General features: G+C 44.1%; 1 protein-coding gene across 1 annotated transcript in view; it reads left to right on the forward strand.

Moving 5' to 3' along the window:
- The first annotated feature begins 16,800 nt into the window (after nt 1-16,800).
- The window catches only part of SLC22A3 (solute carrier family 22 member 3), a 109,906-nt gene continuing 103,529 nt past the window's right edge, over nt 16,801-23,177 (forward strand). Inside the window, exon 1 of the mRNA XM_002817549.4 lies at nt 16,801-17,271. Within this exon, the coding sequence (XP_002817595.1) occupies nt 16,843-17,271 (429 nt within the window). The 5' untranslated portion in view covers nt 16,801-16,842. The remainder of the gene's footprint in view (nt 17,272-23,177) is intronic.

Below are 23,177 nucleotides of genomic sequence, written 5' to 3' on the forward strand. Positions count from 1 at the left end.
GTGGTGGCTTATTTGTTTGTCTGAACTTCAGTCTCTCTGAAAAAGAAGAAAGCAGAATGACCAGGTGCAGAAATCACTGGCTCTAGAATCTGATGGACTTGTATTTGAATTCTGGATTTGTGTGGATTTACCCTCTCTGAATCCTGGTTTACCCTATGAAATTGGGCATAAAGATTAAATGAGATGAAGTGTGCAAAAATATCGGGGACAGTGTAGTGAATATTCCACCAGAAGAGGTAAGAGTTGAGGAGGTAAAAATAAAATAAAAGTCTGCCTATGAAAGTGAGGTAGGAGAAAGAGGGAGGAGAGGCGGGAAGGACTGAAAGTGAGAAAGAATCACGATTTTGAGGACATGACTGGGAAGAAGACTCTCAGTTGTTCCTTGTCCTAGCAAAATTAAAGGTCCATTAGCTTAATGATATAAGTAGATCAGATATGATGAGTCATCATATATTTTGGGGTCCATTTGCTACTGTAGCTATGCCTACTCTGCTATTCATGACAACTGGAGCTGAGGGGTAGTGGAGATTGCCCAAAGAGAGTTTGTAGGAGAGCAATTTGGACCGAACCCCATGGAATGCCCGAGTGAGAGGAGTGGACAGAGGGAAAAAGAACCCACTAAGATGTCTGAGGAGTGGGCTTTGGGGCTGTTCAGAAGCCAAGGGAAGAAAGTGGTCCACAGAGTGGTTGCACATTCTTTAAGGAGGAAGGTTCAATAGCATGAAACGCTGCCAGGGATACAAGTAATGACCTTGCCAAAAGGAGGTCCTGAGCAATCGTGTCAAGATAGTGGCATGGTGAGGACAGGGTAAGTGGATGTGGTGGGGGAATGAGGGCAAGGGGAGAAGAAACCTCGACTGAGAAGGGGTGGGTGGTGCTGGAGGAGACGTGTGGTTGTAGGAAGATGTGCTTTCTTCCTTCTTCTTCTTTTCTTTCTTTTTAGTTCTTTCCTTCATTCCTCCTTCTTTTCCTTCTTTCAGTAGAGACCATGTTTAAATTCTAATGAAAAAAGGGAAATTAAAGATACAGGCAAATAATTTCCAAAACTCTCATCTACTGTCCAGGTGGCTGTGTCATTCCAGGTGGCTGTCTCGTGTCCAGGTGGCTGCCTCATGTCCAGGTGGCTTTCTTATACCAGGTGGTTGTCTCATACTAGGTGGCTGTCTGATACCAGGTGGTTGCCTCATGTTCAGGTGGCTGTCTCGTGTCCAGGTGGCTGTCTCATGTCCAGGTGGTTGCCTCATGTTCAGGTGGCTGTCTCGTGTCCAGGTGGCTGTCTCATGTCCAGGTGGTTGCCTCATGTTCAGGTGGCTGTCTCGTGTCCAGGTGGCTGTCTCATGTCCAGGTGGGTCTCTCATATAACAAATTTGTTGCCAACCTAATCGCTCCCTCTGGGTGTCCCTTGGACACTTGAAGTTCAACATGTCTAAAACTGGCTTTCCTGCTTTTTCTCCCAGTCTCTTGCTTCTCTTATCCTCCTGCCTGGCTCCACCATCCATCCTCCCAATGGCCAAGTCAGATGCCTATGGACCACCAAAAAATCCATCTTCTCCCTCCCAACACAGTGCCTGCCTGCTGCCTCTTAACACCCACTGTCACCCCTTAGTAGATGTCCTCACTGTCTCTCCAGGGACTACTGACACAGTTTCCTGAATGGCTACCTTGTCTATATCCTCATTTCCTTAAGATCTTTCCGCAATTAAATAACCTAGTCTTTCAAGGAATTCTTCTCCTTTGGGATTCCAGCTGTAGGAGAAGGTTTGTAGCATTCCAAATGTGATGTGGCTTTCTTGTCTTTACCTGTTTGCATTCATCACCCTCAGCCTGGAGTGGCTTCTTATCCTCGTGGCTCAGACCCAGCTCCAGGGCTGAGTCTTTTCTGATTCCCAGACAGAACTGAGGACCACTTTTCCTTTGTCTGGGGACAAAACTAGTATTCTGATCTGACTTCATGTATCTCTCTGTTCCTTCTATCCTAGAGAGCACATTCTTTCAGGGCAAGGATAATATCTTATTAACCTCTGTATGCCTAGTAGCTAGTTCAATAGTAGGAGCTCCATGAATGAACAAATGAATGCATAAATGAATGAATTAAATGAAGAAGACAGGGATAAATGCAGTTTTGTGGTACTGATTCTTCACCCCACTTTTTGGGTTCAGATCCTTTACTAGGCAGAAAGCCCCCAAATCATATTGTTACTCTCTGGGCTCATTCCTCTTATTGCCCACAGGACATCCGCCATAAAAGGGTCTGCCACGTTGCCTGCGTTTCCCGTGGTTTGCCCCCAGGAACCACTATTCTTTCAAGATGTTCTGTGAGAGAAAGACGCCAAGGTCACAATAACTTTTGGAAACAGTGTGTACCCCCTCCCTTCTTGGGAAGAAGTTTTAGAGTAAAAAGCTTAGTTTAGTTGCCCAAGGCCTCCCAAACATGTTTGAAATGGAACCCTTTTTTCTTCAAGTCACGTCTTGAAGTTTTAATATCTCCTAAAGTTCATGAACACTGTGCTGTCATTGTCTTTCAATTTACTAACATGGTGGGATGGCCGTAGTTAAGATAGCCCACTGGATTCCTGCGCAGTGACTCGGGCAGTCTTCTGAAAACAAAATGGCTATGAGTTTTCAACATATTTCTGCTTTTCAAATACACAATATGTTTTGAGTTTATGACATGTTTTATAAATTGATTATTTTTTCTCAATTAGGAACATCTATGCTTATCTAAGAGATTCCCTTTATTTTATGAGGTTTATATTCTTTTTGGTAGAAAACATTTTGTTCCACCTTAACTGTTTGAGGATTAATAAAGTAAGATATATAAATGTTATTATTTTGATTTCTTAATTGAAATGTAATTTAAAGTTGGGTCTTGCTGCCTTTTGGGGCTTCATGCCGGGCACCTTAAGGAAAGACAAATTGAATTATTCTCCAACATGCTCTGGATGGTGAGCCTCAAACCTGAATATTTAGTGTTTTGAAATTTGAGTTTTCGGAATCAGAAATGTAGAGTACGTCCATACAGATATCCTAGAATAAAACATATACTTCTTATTTAAAAGTAAAGTTTAAAGATACTTTATCATCCAAATAATCCATCCATCTAGTTGATTTCTACAGGTGAGCTAGCATAATTAAATCATTTTCCTTTCATTTCCATTAATATTGGCTTTTCTGAAAGGATAACAGGAATCTCAAATTCTATTATAGAGCTGATATTTAAAAGTTCAATTTCACCATTTTTCCAAACCCAATTTCCTAAGTATTTTGATTAATTGATGCTATGTATACATCATACTTTCAGCCATCCGAAGTCATTCCTAGGGCATTTCATGAGTGAAGATTATGCCAATGCTTCAGACATCACATCTGTAAAAAATTTTTGATATTCTCTAATGGAGATTTCACAGTCATAAAATATCCAAGTGGAAAGATTTTAAAAATCAGTTTGTCTACCACTATATTGGAGGTATAAAAATGCACCCCCATTGAACAAAAGTCTGCCAACAACACAAACTGAGGATCTTTTAGGTTGCATCTATATGATACCTGCAAGGGCAAAGAGGCCATAAATCAACTCTCACTCTGGCAAGTTTCCTTTGTAAAGTTGTTGTGTTGGCATCACCAGCTCATGACAGGCTGCTCAGAAGCACATCCGAAAACGTCAGTGGAGCAATAATTAGCAACTGCGTCAGGCATTTGGGCCCATTTTGATAATGTGAGATCATGGCTTTCCTGCTCTTGGATGAACAAAAAATAATGGTGTTTGGAAACCACAGAAGACCTAATTTATTTTGTTCACTTGGGTACGGGGGAAGGTATGATTAGATCAAATCATTTTTTAAAAAAGAGGTGCAGAAAATATGAATATTCTAAACTCATAATCAAATGAGTTGTTGGGTTTTCCTCAAAATGATTCAGAGAGCCAAGGAATTATTTGTAGAATATCTAGTGATATGTCCTGCACTACAATGGGCATTTTTCACACAAGAGAAATATAGAATACAGTACCTGTGTTCAATAAGATTAAGGACACCATAATAACTTATTTAACACAATTTTTAAAAAGTACTGGTTAGGTGCAGTGGTTCATGTCTGTAATCCCAGCACTTTGGGAGGCCAAGGTGGGTAGATCACTTGAGCCCAGGAGTTTGAGATCGGCCTGGGCAACATGGCAAAACCCCATATCTACAAAAAATGACAATTAGCTGGGTGTGGGAACGCACACCTATAGTCATAACTACTTGGGAGGATTGCTTGAGCCTGGGAGGTGGAGGTTGCAGTGAGCCAAGATCATGCCACTGCACTCCAGCCTGGGCAACAGAGTGAGGCCCTATCTCAAAAAAGAAAAAAGAAAAAGGCTGGGGGAACTTCCTGCTAAGGGTATGCTATTGAATGTTAAGTGGTTTGATGTGAGCATAAATATTTAGGAGTTAAGAGAAACAAGCAGAATTTAGGAAAGAGGCATGAGGGAGGTGAGATTAAGTGCAATTTGGAAATGGCAAGAATTTTGAAAAACAGTTAACACTGATCAAACCCTTCTTTTTTTCTGACTCTATGCTGAGCAGTGGACTTACAGGGTTTCTTTTGTTTCTCCCTACAGTTCTACAGGGTTGATACTGTTATTTATCCCCATTTTACCAAAGAGGAAATGAAATGCAAAGAGGGTGAGCAATGTGTCTGACACATAGCAAATGAATGACAGAGGTGGAATTCCAGAGCAGCTTCTAGCAGTTGGCCGCTTGGCCACCTTGCTGCAATAGCTAGCTATGTTGAGCTACAGGGAGTGGGTATAGATATGATATGGGTATAAATGGAGATGTAGATATTAGATGTGGTGTGAACAGGAGACAGTGATAAGAGAGATCATCTCAGACTGAAGAGAAGGATTAAGCACATGTATGAAGTGGGAATTGGCAGGAGCTTGGGTGTGGTGATGAAAAGACTGACTGGTAAAGAGGGCTTATCTTGCGAGGGGTCACATATCGGGGGATGGGTTATGGAGGCCCCAGTGGGTCAGTGTTAGCATGTGACAGGAAGTGTTGGCTAGTCTGGAGCGAAGATTCAAGTGTGTAGTGGTTGATCAAATAGGTGAGCACCATACTTTGTCTGTGGGCTTTGGGCACACAGAATATTTAGGGACGCAAGCCTAGATGCCAGGGATATCCCCTGATTTGATTGGAGTCCAGGAAACCTTTGGGAGAGAACTCGAACTCTGACTGTACTTGGGGTTCAGACATGCCAATCTGAGGGATAAACTGGAGCTGGGAGCAGTGGAAACCTGTGGGGGGCTGGAAGGGAAGTTTGTCCAGTTCCCTTTCACTCCTATCCAGAGAACAGAGGCCCCTAGTGAGTGTGCACTAAGAGACGTGAACCTGCTGTTCCTGGCATTCTCAAGCCTCCTACGTGTACACATCACCAATTGAATTGTTTACTTTCCAACAAGATGATTCCTGTGCTCAAGCCAATGGCTTCATCAAACCCCTGACCAGAGAACCCATGATCTGTTCTCATTCTGGATACTGAAAAGACATTCAACTATGATTGTTAACCATGTACTATTTTCTTCTTGTGCTCTGACTCAATAACTTGCCTATGAGTAAAATGCACATCCACAGTACACATGAGACACCCCCACCCATCCTTGTCCTAGAGATTCCTAGAAAGGTACAAGAAGTGCAGAAAACTGTCAAAATAGTGTTTGGGGAATTATAAAAATCAGTCCCTGGGAACTCCTAGAGACGTTTGAGTGTGAGACCACTGCGAGGACAGGGTTTCCTGCAGGACTGAAGAATGACTGCTACTGAGGTTCACACGGAGATGTTGAAGGGGTTGCATTTGTGAGCACAGACAGTGATGCCCCGGAGAGCAAGGTATTAAATACAAATTGTTCAGAGATACATTTAGGTGTGTTGTGGGATGTGTACACACAAGCCCTATGCACCATGCTGTATTGTTGTGTTTATTAAGCAAAGATAGCAAGTCTTTTACAGTAAGATCACTAATTAACACCAGTAACTAAAACAGTAAAAGAGTAGAAGAAACACAAATATTATTTTTTTCAGTAATGGCCTTCTTATAAGACTTTGGCTTGGGGAAATATGCTTGGTCATCATATTTGTAAAACTTGTTTCTTTGTCCATTCATCTTTAGATGAATGCTAATTTCAAAGCAGAAGTAACCCATAGCTGTGGCTTCCATTTCACTTGTCCTCTGTGTTATACCTGAGGTCACTGTCACAGCAGGTTGTAGACCACCCTCAACCTACAGATGGCTTGGACTTCAAGACTACAGTTGTGAATTGATTCTCTATAACACAGAAGCATTTCCCTATAGAAACAATGCTAGGAAAGAAGCCTCGACTTTCAGGCCAGCCTGTAAAACTCTATTTAGCCCCCTGAGCTCTGAAGTGTACCAAGAGCCCCCGTGCATCTGTAAGGCTGAAGATAGAGCAGACCTGGGAGGCGGGTCTGGATCTGGAATTCAGGGGCTGCCATGTCTGCTAAAGGAGGAGCACCAGGGTATGGTCACTTTTGCAGTTTTTCAGGACTGGCTGTCCTAGCTATATATCATCACTGAAAAAATAAACCAAACAAAATGGCTTTTTGTTCTGAAGTAGTTCAAGACTCACAAGAAGTTGCTAAAATAGTATGGAGGGGTTCCATATACCCTTCAGACAGCTTCCTCAGTGACCATGTCTTACAGAACCAGAGTGCCTTGTCAGAATCAAGAAGCCAACGTTAATACAATGCTATTATCTCAGGTAGAAAGCTTATTTGGATTTGATTTATTCCCTTTTTTCTCCCTAATCAAATACAGTGCTCTGGAATTATTTTTCAGTGTTACAAATGCTAAAAATCTTTATTTTTTCAACAAAAGCTTCCATTCTCCACTGTAGAAAAACTTTACTGAAAATGTTATTTGAATGAAGACTGGGTAGGTTTTACATTCATACAAATTAATTTCAATATAAATAAAGCAATTTTTTTAAATGTGTAGAATATACTGTAACCAAAAGGAGATTTATGAAATGAAGGATTTAAAAAATGAATTTGAGGCAGTGTGTTTATCACAGTGCATGGGCCTGGGTCCTATTTCCACTGTTGCTATAAACTGAGCAAAGTTGCTTTAGTTGAGTCATTTAATCTCTTTGGTCCTTAATTACTTTATTGTAAAGCAAGGAAATTAGATTACATGGCTTCTAAAACTTCTTTCAATTAAAAAAAATCCTAAGATAACTTCATGTCTAAGATATTATATAGAGATTATTGTAGAACGCACAAAATGGTTTTTTTTTTTTTAAAAAAATACTAGAACTTAATTGAAAAGAAAAAATGCCTTGTCAGAACATAAAGGTCATGGGGAAAGTTGGAAAGAAAATGTAAAGTGTTGTGAGTGTCCAGGGGACCAGGAGACCTGTGGGTGACCCATAGCAGCAGGAAGGGCTGGCTGTGGGGCACCACGAGGGAGCCACTTCAGCCTGCATGACATTTGTACAACTGATGCCAACCTCCTTTCCAAGCCTCAGTGTCCACACTTGTGAAAGGCTGGCAGCCCCCCGTCAGTGTGGTTCTGAGGATTACAGGGCCACAATATGTCCAGCACACAGCAGGGCCCCTGGCATAGAGCCCATTCCATAGAGGACAAGGAGGGCCTAACCTGTGGGAATGAAGTATAGTCTGGGAAGAGTGTGAGTTGGACGATTTGGAGGGAACCGGGGAGCCAGCCTGCCTTTGACAGCGGCTGTTAGCTTAAGTGGGGAGCCCCTGGTTTCTGAGGAAACCCCCGAGGGGAACATGTTGCCGTCTTTGGGTGTGGCTGGAACCTGGGCACTGACCAGGCTGAACTGAGGAATGTGAGTGGGCTTTCTCACAAGAGGTTGGAGAGGCACTCTCAGTCTCAACAGGCTCTGAATTGCAGAGAGCCAGAAATGCAGAAACCAGAGCTCTCTCATCCATGTTTAGGAAAGGCAAACAGGTCCCACGTACCCTTTATCTCACAGTAAATCCAAGATCAGAATATGGACTGTGGATTCTAGGGAGAACCTAGGATATCTTAATATAAAAACAAAATGACACTTTGGTGACTTGCTGCTCACACTAGTTTCTTATCCATGAACTCTTCTCTTCTGCCATTCTCCGGGCTTTTCTCTGAGTATTTACAGTAGCATCTCAGATACAGTCTTCCCATTGCTGCTACTCAATATAAATTGTAAAATTATCTAGACAATTAATTACATAAAACAAGAATAAAAGACAGTTAAAACAGAAATATTTGTATATACTCCTGTCATTTACATCAAATTTCCTAATGATATTCTTGCTCCCCTTCTGTTTCTTTGAGACTCATTACAAAAAGTTATCCTTTTAAATTTTTCAGATGGATTTCACCTTTTCGTGTTTAAGACATAGCTTTAAAATCTTACAAAACTAAATATTTCAGGCTGGGCACAGCGGTTCATACCTGTAATACCAGCATTTTGGGAGTCTGAGGTGGGAGGATCGCTTGAGCCCAGGAGTTCAAGACCAGTGTGGACAACCTGACAAAACTCCATCTCTACAAAAGATACAAAATGTAACTGAGTGTGGTGGTATTTGCCGGTGGTCCCAGCTACTTGGGAGGTTGAGGTGGGAGGATGGCTTGAACTGAGGAGTTTGGGGCTGCAGTGAGCTGTGATTGAGCCACTGCACTCCAGCTTGGGTGACAGAGTGAGACCCTATCTCAAAAAAAAAAAAAAAAAAAAAGAAAAGAAAAGAAAAATTTTTGAATATTTCATCTTCCAGTGTTCTACAAACTGCGTCAGAAAACCTGCCTCAGTTTGTACAGGTTTTGTACAAATATGTACAAACTGCACGAAAAATAACCTGGATGGCCATAATTTATACATTTTGGCTTCGTGTTTAAAGGAAAATAACTTGAATCCGCTGCATTTTACAACCAGGAAATGGTCTAATGATCTTAATTTTATTGTATTTTGAGGAAGAAATCATTTATTGGTTTATACCAGAATGAGAAATTATGCTTTGACTCAGAAAAAATCATTTATAGTTAAAAAATACAAACAAAAACTAATTGCAAAAGTAATCTACAAGTAGAATGGCAACTGTAATTTAAAAATTTTTTCAAGTATCCCATTAATACTTTTCACAAAGTGTTTACATCAAACCTTCACAGTGTTATAAGTGAACCTGCCTACTTTTAACTGTGTTAGGAATTTCAATCTTAGCATTTATTGTGCCAAATCCAATGGCTTCTGAACCCAGCACTATGGGCTTAGCATTGGACAGGCTCTGAGCCTGGAAGGTGAAGATTGGTCACATCAGGGGAAAAACAGTTTCATTTGACTCTTATACAACCATATATGCAACATTATTTGGATAGTGATCCTCTGCATGTAGAGATGAAGCTCCATATTCCATTTTAAGATTTCTACAACACAAGCAAACATAGAAGGCCCAACAAATCCAGGTTTCCAAATTGTTAGAAACTGCATCTGTATATAAATGGAATATTCTAAGAGAATTTCAGTAGCTCTGTGGGAAAAAATGTGATTCATTAGATGAGGCACTTTATGATGTGACTTAAGGGACAGGATGCCTGCCCTAAGAGTTGTGGAGGCCGATGAGGAGTATTGTGGCAATGTGGTGCTTCTCCAGCTGCATTGATCAGTGGAAGGATGACCACCTTTTCACACTCATTCTGCCACTCCCCTTTTCTCTTCCTGTGTTGGACATTCCTAACTAGCTGGGGCCTGTTTTCCACTCAGCCTCAAAGTCAGCCTCAACACTGTGCTCCAGATAGCTCCTGCCAAATGAGAGTCGTGGGGCATGAGCAAAAGCCTATTTCCCATCCCTGCCCAAAACTGCTTGATGAAAAGATACGAACTCTAGAATTCTCTTGCTGTAATTCACCTCTGGAATATTTAGTCCTATTTAGCATTTTCTTTTTGGCTACCCCCTTCTCCAAAGGTGACTTTAAGTCTAAGATCCTATAGGCTTTAAATATAGAAAAAGCATCTATTTCAAAAGGTCTGTAATAGTTTCCCCCAAAAATGAAGACTTTCCTCTAACAAAGTCCAAATTGTAATCCACTGGCAAGTGACAGATAATTATGATAGCTGGTCAATGTAACTCAATGTTAGGGTCTATTTATAGGCTATAGAATAATGGGAGTGCTCTGTAGATTTTATTACATTCACATGCTAAGGTAAAAAATAGCAACTCCACACCAGATAAGGAAAGAATGAGAGACTTTCAGACATTCTTATCCACTTGTTAAAAAAGTAAATATGAATTTTCATTTTTTTTTCTGTAGGCCTGAGCACATGTACCAGTTCACCTGCCAAATTTCCCTCCCATGAATCTTAGGAAAAAAGTCTTGAAACCAACATTTATTATAGCATTCCCAAACTAATCTTCTTAGTTCTTTACTCTTCCCAAACTGCGTAAGTGTCATGGTGACTTAGTTCAGCAGCTCCATATGTGGTGAATATTCTGGTATTGGTATATTCATTTCTTTTTTTTTTTTTTTTTTTTGGTCTATCTCATGCATGCTTTATTGAGGTATAATTGACTTAAACTGTGCAACTTTAAAATAAACAGTATACATTTTGGGATATGTATATATTTGTGAAACAGTTACCATCATTAAGATAATGTAAATATCCATTCCACCCACCTTTCCAAGTTTTCTTGTGCATATATGTATCTCCTGTCTACTGATCCTGCCTCAACATTCCTCCTTTTCCCATGCTATGCACATTCTTGTACAAGTCTTTTTATGGACATATACTTTCATTTTTTGGATAAACTTCAAGGAATGGATGACTAGGTCACATGATTAGTGTATTTCTGAGCTATTTTACAATATGACAAACTAGTTTGCAACGTTGTACCATTTTACACATTACCAGCTGTATGAATGTTAATGTTGCAATTGCTCTACATTCTTTTTTTTCTTTTTATTATTATTATTATTATTATTATTATTATTATACTTTAGGCTCTATGGTACATGTGCGCAACGTGCAGGTAACTTACATATGTATACATGTGCCATGCTGGTGCGCTGCACCCACCAACTCGTCATCTAGCATTAGGTATATCTCCCAATGCTATCCCTCTCCCCTCCCCCCACCCCACAACAGTCCCCGAAGTGTGATGTTCCCCTTCCTGTGACCATGTGCTCTCATTGTTCAATTCCCACCTATGAGTGAGAATATGCGGTGTTTGGTTTTTTGTTCTTGTGATAGTTTACTAAGAATGATGATTTCCAGTTTCATCCATGTCCCTACAAAGGACATGAACTCATCATTTTTTATGGCTGCATAGTATTCCATGGTGTATATGTGCCACATTTTCTTAATCCAGTCTATCATTGTTGGACATTTGGGTTGGTTCCAAGTCTTTGCTATTGTGAATAATGCTGCAATAAACATACGTGTGCATGTGTCTTTATAGCAGCATGATTTATAGTCCTTTGGGTATATACCCAGTAATGGGATGGCTGGGTCAAATGGAATTTCTAGTTCTAGATCCCTGAGGAATCGCCACACTGACTTCCACAAGGGTTGAACTAGTTTACAGTCCCACCAACAGTGTAAAAGTGTTCCTATTTCTCCACATCCTCTCCAGCACCTGTTGTTTCCTGACTTTTTAATGATTGCCATTCTAACTGGTGTGAGATGGTATCTCATTGTGGTTTTGATTTGCATTTCTCTGATGGTATATTCATTTCTAAATGCAATAAAACTACCAACTATAAAACTTCAAATGAATAAATTAAAATGATTACCTTTTTAAGAAAAGTTAATGTCAGCATGTTTTTACAAAAGCCTATGGTTGTGGGACAATTGATTCTTATTATTGCTATTTAACCAACATTTATTGATTACTATGTGTTGATGAGCTCTGTGCACCAGAATGTCTGGTGGCGACGGAAATGTTCTCTCTCTCTCTCCGTGCAAGCCAATGTGTCAGTTCCTGCACTTGTGGCTGCTGAGCACTTGGGATATGGCTGGAACAGAATTATTCATTGTATTTAATCTCAATAAATCTACGTTTAAGTGGGCACAACATTTTGGATGGTGCAGATACAGAACAGATAACTGATATTTCAAAGATACAAAGGTGAGAGTGATTTGGTTTTTCTCTCAAAATGCCTACAATGCCACGGGAGAAAAAAAGTGCATACATGATTTAAAACTAAGACTTCAACTGATTTTTGTGGAATTTGATAAAATGTAAGAGTTGTATGGAAGAAAAAGAGTCCAAGGATAGTCAAGGAAATTTTGGAGAGGACAAGGTGAGGGGAGAGGGAAGGTGGGATTTGTCTTACCAGATATTAACAGATTCAGTAGGACAGAATGAAGGCTCAGAAACAGATGGAAGCAGGGGCAGGAACCTAATTTAAGAGAGAGGCAATAGTGTAAGTCAAGTAGAAGTTCAGTTAAGTGGCATCTGGGCGAGTGGTTGTCCATTCGAAAGAAATAAGTAAAGTTGGATCCCACCATTCTCTGCACAAAAATAACTCCAGAGATATTAAACCTCAATTTGAAAAATATGATTTATTAAGAATACATAGAAGAAAGTACTTAAGATCTCACACTAGAGCAGGATTTTTATAACAAGTCTAAAAAAGCAGAAGCTATGAAGGAGGATGATCAGTTTTACTATACCACAATTTAAAATTTGTGTAGCATCCAAGATGCTAAAAGTTAAAAGACAACCCCCAGACTGAGAAGATTGTATATATACAGCTGGCAGAGAAGCAGAATACACAAATATGCAAATAATTTCCCAAAAACCCAATAAGAAAAAAACGCCACAAATAACAAAGAGAGCATAAGCAGATGATAGGAAGAGGCAACTCACAGAAGAGAAAACCTGAATGATGAATAAATATGTAAATGTGTTAGTCACATCCCTGACTAGATCAGAACAATGGGACCGCATTTTTCACCCATAGTATCTGCTAACGTGGTTGAGTGTAACAAGACCAAGTGTTGGTATGGACGTGAATCATCTCATGTGTTGCTGGTGGGATGTCAGTTGAGGACAGTCATTGACAACAATGTCTAGTAAAGTTCAAACATGCACACTTATGGTTCATCTAGTCTACTTCTAGGCATTTATCTTTGACCAATTCTTGCATAAATACATAAAGAAATATGCACAATATGTTCACTGCAGCACAATTTGTAATTGTGAAAAATTAAAAATGAGCTAAATGTTCCCCAGTAGGGGAATGGAAAAGTCAAAGAATGACCTTTCAATAGAAGGACACAAGCAGTTAGAGTAAATGAGCCCAATCTCTATATATCAAGGCTAACAGGTCTCAAAAATATATTGCGGAGTAAAAAAAGGGAGGGACAGAAAACTACACAGAGTATGGTACCATTTATGTAAAATTTTCAAAGCACTCTAAATACTATCTACTGTTTCGTTGCAATACCTGTGTGTCAAAGGCTTCAAACAGACAAGAATAATAGCTTCCTGTGAATTACATCTGGGCAAGAGAGGCCTGGGGCCTTGCGGGTGCCCACTCAGGCCCTACTCCTGACCTCCTCTAGGGGCAAGAGGTTGTGCTCACCTAAAGCCAATCACCCTCATTCCCCATCCCACTTCCAACCACACTCTAAGAGCTGGGACCCTGGGATTCCCTGCCCAGTAGCTCTGAGCCCCATGTCCCAAAGAAAAGACCTAATGGCTGCCCCAGGGAGGAAGGGAGGAGACAGAGGATAGGATCTGAAGCAATAGGAAGGAGACTTCAGCCGTGTCTGTGATATGTCAGGACTTTATAACAATATATCCAAAGCAAACATAAGATGATGTTTGCTAATTCTGGGGGTGGGTGGTAGTTTTATCGCTCTTTTTATTATTAGCTGACTCTTACCTAGCACATATGTTTCAAGGCCTGTTGTAAGTGATTTGCATTAAAAATGAGAAGGTTCCATTATTATTCAGTTTCACAGAAGAGGCTAAATAACTTACCCGATATCACTCAGCTATAAGGAGGAGAGGGGGATTTGAATCCAGTGGGTCTGGCTCCCAGGTCCACCTTGTAGTTAGCAACTATACTGGATCTATCTGTCCATAGGCTGAGATGACTTCCTTGTTTTTTTTAAAAAAAAAACAAAACAAGTAATTAAAATTAAAATACCCTGACAACCACAATACAAAAAAAATAGTGAACTTCCATGAAAATTTTCTTAGATATGTTAAGAGCACTGATGGGGACTGCATTGCTGAGGGAGGAAGGCAGTGGCGGTGGTTGCGGAAGACTTTAAAGAGGGGCTGTTGACATTTGAACCAGGCCTTGATGGGTGATGGGCCCGGAGGAATAGGAGGATGAAATTCTAAGAAGAGGAAACTTTGTGTGTACAGGCATAGATTTTAAAAATTTCAAGAAGAATGTGAAGATTGGCAAGTAGTCTGTTTGGCTGTCCACAGGGAACAGTTTGAGGAGGAATACAGGTTAGGAGCTAGAAAGGGAGAGTGAGAAAGGAGGATTTTAGAAAACAAGGCAAGCTGCTGAAGGTGGCACCCCCAAGCTGCACTGTGGGAAGATGATTCCGAGTGCAGGCTGGACCAGAGGACAGGTGCTGCAGGGACAGAACCCTGAGGGGAGCCCAAGGCAATCACATAGCTGAAAGGAGGGGACACATGAGTGTGTATGAGTGTGTGTGAGTATGTGTGTGGCGGGGGAGTCAAGAAGCATATTTACAGAGCACCTACAATGCACCAAGCACTGTTCCAGAAGGTAGCGATAGAAGAAAACACAAAACTGTCTGCCCTCATGAAACTTGAGTTGTAATGGAGAGACACAGATAAGATAAATAAATAAAATGAATAAGTATAAATATAAATATATCATAAATGAATAAAAACATATCTATGTTAGATGACAATAAGTGCTTTGGAGACAAAGCAGGAAAGGGGGGAATGTGCTTGTGTGTGCAGAGGTTGGGGTGGGTTGTTGACTGGTCAAAGTTCCCTGAAAATTCACTGACAAGAGGCAGATGGCTAGAAGAAAAGGTGTACTTATTTATTTAAGGTGTACATGGGGGCCTTCAGAATGAAGGCCCAAAGATACAGGGGAAATTGCCTAGTTTTATGCTTAGGTTCAACAAAACATGGAGAGCCCTGTCGAAATAGGATTGGATCAAAAGGGTGTGATCTGATGCTGATACTGAGTGGGGAAACCCAGCGAGGCCGGTCGCTCTAGATTCTTCTTGGCCTCTCTGAGAAACCTTTTTTTCCTTCTGGGTAAGGGGCAGGTCCTTCTGTGGAATGGGAGGTCTTAGGACTGCAATCAACAAGGTAGAACAGGTGATTTCTTTATGGCCAGTTTTTACACAGACAAGTGAGGGAAAATCACAGTGATATTTTTGTTTTATGACTGGCTTTGGGGAAAAGCGTTCTGGTTTCGATGGCTAGCCTGGGGGAGAATGGGACCGAGAGACAGGAGGGCAGAAGATCACACAGAGACCGCTTCTGAGGCCTTCATTTTGGCGTATTGTTTTCTGAGCTCCAACATTGGCAAAAGGGATTCCAAGCCGAGATGACCTAAGAGTACAGGCCTGAGGAGTGAGTGGTGTCCCCGCCATACTGAGGTTCTGAGTCTGGGCCCAGGACATGGTTGCACCGAAAGGCAGGGCAGGAAAGGGGAGCTAGGTTGGAGCGGGACAGACTGAGTCTGGGGTCCAGCGGGCAGTTGAAACTGCTGGTCCGAGGACACGAGGCCAGTTTGAATCTAAGCAGCCTGGCTTCAAACTCCTTGTTCCGGAGGAGGAACCGCAAGTCCTCCCAAGGCCTTGGAGAAAAGTGAGCTAAAGGCAGAACGTGGGCCAATAAGGTGGGGGTGTGGGGGGACCGCGACCCAGCCCGGGGAAGGCGTCCTAGCATGGACCCAGCAGCCTGGGCAGCCTGGGCGGGAAGTTCTGATCGCGCTCTGCGGAATCGGCAGGAGCAATAAATAAGCGGAAAAACCAGGATTCAAACCAACCAGCAACACCCTTCCCTGGTGTTCAGACCGAAGGTGGGTGGGAAGGCCCTGGCGAAGGAGGTCTGCATCAGGCCTGGCCTTGAGGCGATCCCTTCTCACCCCAAACCTCCTGGACGCTGAGCAAGCCCCTTCGCCTGTGTGGGTTGCCCGGCTGCCCTCTGGGGAAAGTTGGGTGATCAAATCCCAAGTTGTAGCTCTCGATGGGTCGAGGGCGATGGCCAGCGCTGTGCTGGGAACCGGCAGCCCTGACCTGCCCTGCCCCACATGGGCACAGGAGGCCTCTGCACGCGCAAGGGCCAAGGGCTGGAGGGGGCTCTCCCGGGCACAGGCACCGGACCCGGGGCGCGCGCGTCCTTAGTCCCCGGGCTGCACTCCGGAGCGCTGAGAGATCGGGTCCCAGAAGTTCCGGGAGTGGTCGGGTGACCCTGGAACTTTCTTCTTCTGGAGCCCGACCTGGGGTTGACTGCAGAGCAGGCTGCTGGCAGGGACCAAAAGGAGCTCCGCGCCAGGCCAGAGGCTGCGTCCGTCACTCGCGGTCCCGGGCCGGGTCCCTGGCGCGTAGTCAGGCCGCGCCGCCCGGGCCCCACCGCGCGCCCACCCCGGCCGGGTGCGCCCGGCTCGCGGCTGTCCCTCCCGCGACCTGTGGCCCGGGGCTGCTGCGGGCGCCCGGGGAAGAGAGGCGGGGGCCGCGGGGGGCAGGAGGAGCGGCTGCGGCCGGCACCGCGCCAGGGCGAGTGAGGCGGGTGGCGCGGGGGAGGCGGCGGAGTAAAGAGAGGCCGCCGGCTGGGTCCGCGGGTCACTCCGAGGCCGGGGCTGCGGGCGGCGGGCGGCGGGCGCACCATGCCCTCCTTCGACGAGGCGCTGCAGCGGGCGGGCGAGTTCGGGCGCTTCCAGAGGCGCGTGTTCCTGCTGCTGTGCCTGACGGGCGTCACCTTCGCCTTCCTCTTCGTCGGCGTGGTCTTCCTGGGCACGCAGCCCGACCACTACTGGTGCCGCGGGCCAAGTGCCGCGGCTCTGGCCGAGCGCTGCGGCTGGAGCCCGGAGGAGGAGTGGAACCGCACGGCGCCCGCCTCCCGCGGCCCTGAGCCCCCCGAGCGCCGCGGCCGCTGCCAGCGCTACCTCCTGGAGGCGGCCAACGACAGCGCCTCCGCCACTGGCGCTCTCAGCTGCTCGGACCCGCTCGCCGCCTTCCCCAACCGTTCGGCGCCCCTTGTGCCGTGCCGCGGCGGCTGGCGCTACGCCCAGGCCCACTCCACCATCGTCAGCGAGGTAAGGGCGCCCCGGCCCTTTGGAAGCCGGCGGGAGAGGACGATGCTGGCTCCCAGGCGGACACGCCGCGTGTGAGACGCTGGCCGCCAGGGGAGGTCGGTGGAGACGGGGACCGGTCGGCTACCTCTGGGGACAGACAGGATTCAGCGCACCCTTTGAAGTGCCGCGTCGTAAATGCTGGGAAAAGCCTTTCGTTATTTGCCTGAGCCCGTGAGTTAATGCACAGATAACTTTGGTTTCGGGTGTGAACAAAAACTTTCATCGAAGCCGAGTTGTAAACGCCTGACGCACGCCTGCTCAGGAGTCAAAGACCCAGCACCGAGTTCCTTATCTTTGAGATGTGCGGGCGCCGTCATTGGAAATTATGGTTAGGTGCGCGATAGGGAACTTCAGTCTCTGGGGCGAGCGACGTTGGCAGTTCCGGATTCGCTTGTGGTCTCCAGGGGCAAAGGAAAGGGCGAACCAACGTTTGAAGGCAGCGGCAGCTTTTTTCCAGTTGCCCAAATGGTTACCCCAAATGCAAGGGGACAAAGGTCGAGGCTTTCCCAGGGCATGGTTTTGGTAAAATTGCTTTGGGGCAAAGAGCAACATCTGAGAGAAGTTGGGAAAACTGAAATATTGGATAAATTTTAGTTTTTTTTCTGGTAATAAATTTCAGGAACATAGCGGGAGGGCCACAGCCTTCCAACGCAAATCCTCAACCCATTTACAGGCGGGGGCTGCTGCCGGCGGGTAGGCGGGGGCGATCCCCACATTTTGGGCAGTCAGTGCATTTGGAAGTTAGGGGAGCTTCCTTCACCCTTGGCCTCAGTAATCTGTTTCTGCATCCTTGCTGAAATGGAAGATTGCCTCTCTGTGAGGTCCAGATATAGAGCAGAGTCACTTTGTCATAATCAGAACTCAGAAACGGCCTCAATTGAGCATGGGTTGCAGGGATGAGCAGTTTTATTGAGCTTTGTCTACAATCACAGCTTAAGCTAATTTAAAAAAAAAGATCGAATGTGATCAGGTACATTAGAAAAAAAAGGTTTGTCTTTTTTTTGTGAAAAACTTTAAAAAATCACCTACTTGAATAGTGGGGAAAACACTGGGTTAGGAGGTAGGAGCGCCCTTTCTGCCGCTGTTGCTGTTGGTCTAGTGAGCTTATCTCGCTGCAGTTGGGAGTGTCGGTGGTTGCAGTTGTGCATGTTTTATAACGCCATGTGCTGGTGTGTTCGCACAGTGGATGGCTCTATGCTAAGTGCTCCAGGGATAAAACCCATGGCAGGACAGCCAGGCGATGTGTGTATGTGTTTGGGATCTTTCTATAACGCCATGTGCTGGTGTGTTTGCACACTGGGTGGGTCTATGCTAAGTGCTCCAGGGATAAAACCCCCTGGCAGGACAGCCAGGCAATGTGTATGTGTGTTCAGGGTGTTTCTATAGTGCCATATGCAGGTGTGTTCGCACACTGAGTGGCTCTATGCTGAGTGATCTCAGGATAAAATCACCTGGCAAGACAGCCAGGCAATACATATGTGTGTTTGAGATCTTTAATTTCTGCTTAATCCATGGTAAGGCTGGGGATTGCTTTATAATTGGTGATGGTCTTGTTAGAGATTTCACAGTTGAAAGGACAGGGCATGGACTTGGGTGAGAGAGGGCATTATCTCTGTGAGTCGCATCTGTTAGGTGGCTCCTTCCACTCCACTCAGCAGCCCTGCCTAGTGCTTACTTCCCAAGTGAACCAGAAGACCCACATGGAGGGCAGACAGCTGATTTTTGAAGACATTTAAAGATGAAGAATAAAATGAACCTCAACAAGTGCTCAAGCGAGGTTTGCATGAGTGAGCATGATCCATGGACATCAAAGAAGACAGACATAAAATCTGTAATTTAATGCTCCGACAGATACTTTGGAAGCATTCTGGGGTTGCAGGGTTACTAGCATTCTGGGGTTACAATAGGGTGATTTTATGAAGATCAGTGGCTCCTAAAATGCGGTGTGGAATGATGGAGGGTCAGGGGCTGGCTGGGTCTCCAGCTGGCTGTATGGCTTGGGTGAGTTACTCACCCTCTCTGGGCTTGTTTTTTTCATCTGTAAAATTAGCCATTGGATTCAGCCCGTTACAATGCTCCAAATGCCATCAGGGTCACCACCTGGTTACTGTTTGGTGTGCCCAGAACAATGATTAAAAAATCTTTAAGAAAGTAGAATGATATTAGGAGTGTACCCCTTAAAGCCCCAAACAAGTTTTTGAAATATATTGGAGAGATTCTTTGTTTTGTTTTGTTTTGTTTTGAGACAGAGTCTCGCTCTGTCACCCAGGCTGGAGTGCAGTGGCGTGATCTCGGCTTACTGCAAGCTCCGCCTCCCAGGTTCACGCCATTCTCCTGCCTCTGCCTCCCGAGTAGCTGGGACTACAGGTGACTGCCACCATGCCTGGCTAATTTTTTGTATTTTTAGTAGAGACGGGGTTTCGCTGTGTTAGCCAGGATGGTCTTGATCTCCTGACCTCGTGATCCGCCCACCTCGGCCTCCCAAAGTGCTGGGATTACAGGTGTGAGCCACCATGCCCAGCCTCTTTTTTAAATTCCAAATAGTTTTGTGCTTCTTTTGGTTTGTTTTTCATGTTTGGATTCTTAAGAGGAAAACCTCCATCTATTCATAAAGTTCAACTATCCAAAACAAGTCAGCCACTCTCTGAATTCTGCATAGCTAATATTTTGCTGTCTTTGGTTCAACTAATTTCTTTCTTTCAAATTCTGTCTGATGAAAGGAACTGTAGTTCCATCTTCAGCTAACATTATGTATCCAGTGTATTTTATAAACTTGAAGCCTAAGATATAAATCATGCAAAGGGGTGAATTGGGAGAGTTTACAAAGGGGGCAGGACGACCAGACTCCACAATGCCTCCATATAGCTATAATACTTCATCCCTGCACTGTGGTGGGAGGGGTATCATTGTCCTGGCTTTATAGAAGACAGACCTGAGGATCTTCCAGGGTCCCACGCCATTTATGTAGCCAAATTGGATTTAAATCCGGGGGCCTTGATTGTAAGTCAGTCCACTTGCCTCCATAAAGTGCTCAAAATCCTTCAAACAAGTCAGTGAAACATGGTACTCAGATCTCTCACACCTTATAACCTGCAGAAACCTTGTTGAAACTTCGTATTTATTTTCTTACTATCGTGGTCCTCCAGTGGGCTACTTTGTTTCATTTTATGGTGTCAGGATCCACAGTCAGCCAGACTGGCAGATGGGAAGGCTGTGCTTTCATTTGGTGGGAGTGGTTCTCTAACCTCCTGATGTGAAAGTTGCAAAACGGTCATTTAAATCTCATACACCCCCTTGGCATCTTACAACTTGAGATAGTTCTAAGACACTAAGTCAGAAATCAATGCCAAGTGCACAGCCCTTTATGGCCGGCTCCCCATTTGTGTCTCCTGCTCAAGGCAAGGCAGTGGATTTATTACCTACATTGAACTTCCTCAGTGAAGACTTTTCTAATGTCTGAATCTCGGCCTTATCTTGTTGTCAGATATTGGGCAGAATAAAATACGATGTAATGCAGAGAAGCGAGTCTGACCCCCTGTCCCAAATATTTCAATTCACTGCCCAGGGAGTGTCTTCAAGATTGATGTTAGGATTTTTCAATGCTTGCTAATATGCCATGAATGAAAAAAAAGAGCTCCTCCCTAGGCTGTCACTCGGAGCAGGGCTTCAGAACACCTTTAAAAATAGACTGAATCACATTTGTTTTTCCTTTCCAGATCATTTTGACTTGGAATCACTTTTTCCCTTCCAGATTACCTGGCTGAATCTATAAAAACTGAATCCATTGTTCGTTTTTATTAGAAGAGTGTGCCTTTCCCATACTTTCTGAAACATCAACAATTCAACAAAAATTTTATTTTATGTTGACCCTTGTCCCTCAGAGTAACTAGTCATTTCTGCTGATGACAAAAGTGTTTTAATAGTGTAATAGGTCTGTTTTGTTTTGTTTTGTTTTGTTTTTTGACAAAGTCTTGCTGTGTCGCCCAGGCTGGAGTGCAGTGGCACAATCTCAGCTCACTGCAACCTTGCCTCCTGGGTTCAAGCAATTCTCCTGCCTCAGCCTCCTGAGTAGCTGGGATTATAGGCACCCGCCACCGCGCCTGGCTAATTTTTGTATTTTTAATAGAGACAGGGTTTCAGCATATTGGCCAGGCTGACCTCAGGCAATCTGCTCGCCTAGGCCTCCAAAAGTGCTGGGATTACAGGCATGAGCCACTGCACCCGGCCTAATAGTTTATTTTTAATGGAGTGAAAGCAGGACTCTAATGAGTGAACAGCCACCCCACTAGGTGTCTGATTCTTGGTCTAGGCAGCAGAATGGCCAAACAGATTCATGCAGCAATGCTTTCTGGACCTCAGAACAAGGAAAATATTTACAATAAGGATCTTCATTATGAGAATATGCAAGAGTATCTCCTGCTTCTCTCTAGCAGCTCATATTTTGGATTATCAACATCAGTTCAGCTGAAGTTTATTTAGCATTTATTATATTCTAGGCACTGGGCTAGGCTGGGGATACAAAGATACACGAGTCTTTCTCCAAGCAGCATGAAGCTTGGCAGGGAAAATTGCAGAGATAATGTGATGACAGTGGCTGTGGGTGTGATAAAGGGTACCACCCTCTGATGGGACAGAGGAGTGAACCAGGGCAGAAAGTACATTGACCTTAACCTCAGCCTCAGAGTACAAGGAGGACTCCAAGAGGAAAATATGAGGGAAAAGATGTTCCATTCTCACACCCTGTCATCTTCATTATTTTCTCTGCACCCATTTATTTTGTGCCCTCAGGAGCAGTGGTTGGTGTACATTCTCGGGTCGCACACACAGGGTTTGGAATCAAAAGATGAGGATTGAAGTTCAGGAATTTTCCCTTTTCACAAACATCTAGGGCCCTTTCAGATAGTCCATGGACCACACAGAGAGACAAGCTGGGTGTTTCTTAATGAGGAGCATGATGAGAATATAATGACTGGGAGAGAAGTGCCAATTCCACCAAGCACACCCTGGAGACTCTCAGAGGGGAACATTATCCCTTTATCCTTAGACAGGTATCCCAAATCTTATCAGATGAAATGCTGCTGTTTATTTTCGGAGAGCTTTCAGCTCTCCAGGGATGGGCAACTGATAATAAAATCCTGGAGTTAACTGGGGAGCGGGGGAAGCCCACAGCTGAACCACACTTTCTGGGAATCTTGGTAAACCGCAGAAAGGAGCTTTGGGCAAAGGTAGGGGACTCCAACAGATGTTGCAGAGACATCTGTACTTTTGGACCCACAGGTTATTTTTGGCATTGGCATCTTAGTAGAGTGGAAAAAATACACATGACCTTTGGTGTCAGATAAATCTTGTCCTAAATCCCAGCTCCTCTATTTATTAACTTGAAGGGCAAGTCAACTGAGCATCTGCCTGCGCCTCAGTTTCCTCAGCACTAGAATGGGTACAGGAATGCCTGCCTTAGCAATTGGCTTGACATATGCATGCAAAGTTCCTGCCATTGTGCCTGGTTATAGGTGGTGCTCAGAACAGTTGGTTCCTGTGAACACATGAAGACCCTTAAGCCAGGTGAGAGTCACGAGGGAGGGAAGGAACAGGCTATGGGCCAGATTTGACCCTGGAGCTGTAAGTTTGCTGATCCCTGGTCTAGCATAATAAATCACTGATAAATTTGCCTTAAATATAAATAATCAAACCCTTGGCCAGGTGTGGTGGTTCCTGCCTGTAATCCCAGGAGTTTGAGGCCAGCCTAGGCAGCATTGTGAGACCCTAACTATACAAAAATATTTTAAAATTTTAAAAAAATTGGATGAGTGTGGTGATGCATGTCTGTAGTCCTATCTACTCAGGAGGTTGAACTCAGGAGGTTGAAC

The sequence above is a fragment of the Pongo abelii genome, chromosome 5 (genome assembly GCF_028885655.2).
Source record: "Pongo abelii isolate AG06213 chromosome 5, NHGRI_mPonAbe1-v2.0_pri, whole genome shotgun sequence".
Classification (NCBI taxonomy): domain Eukaryota; kingdom Metazoa; phylum Chordata; class Mammalia; order Primates; family Hominidae; genus Pongo; species Pongo abelii.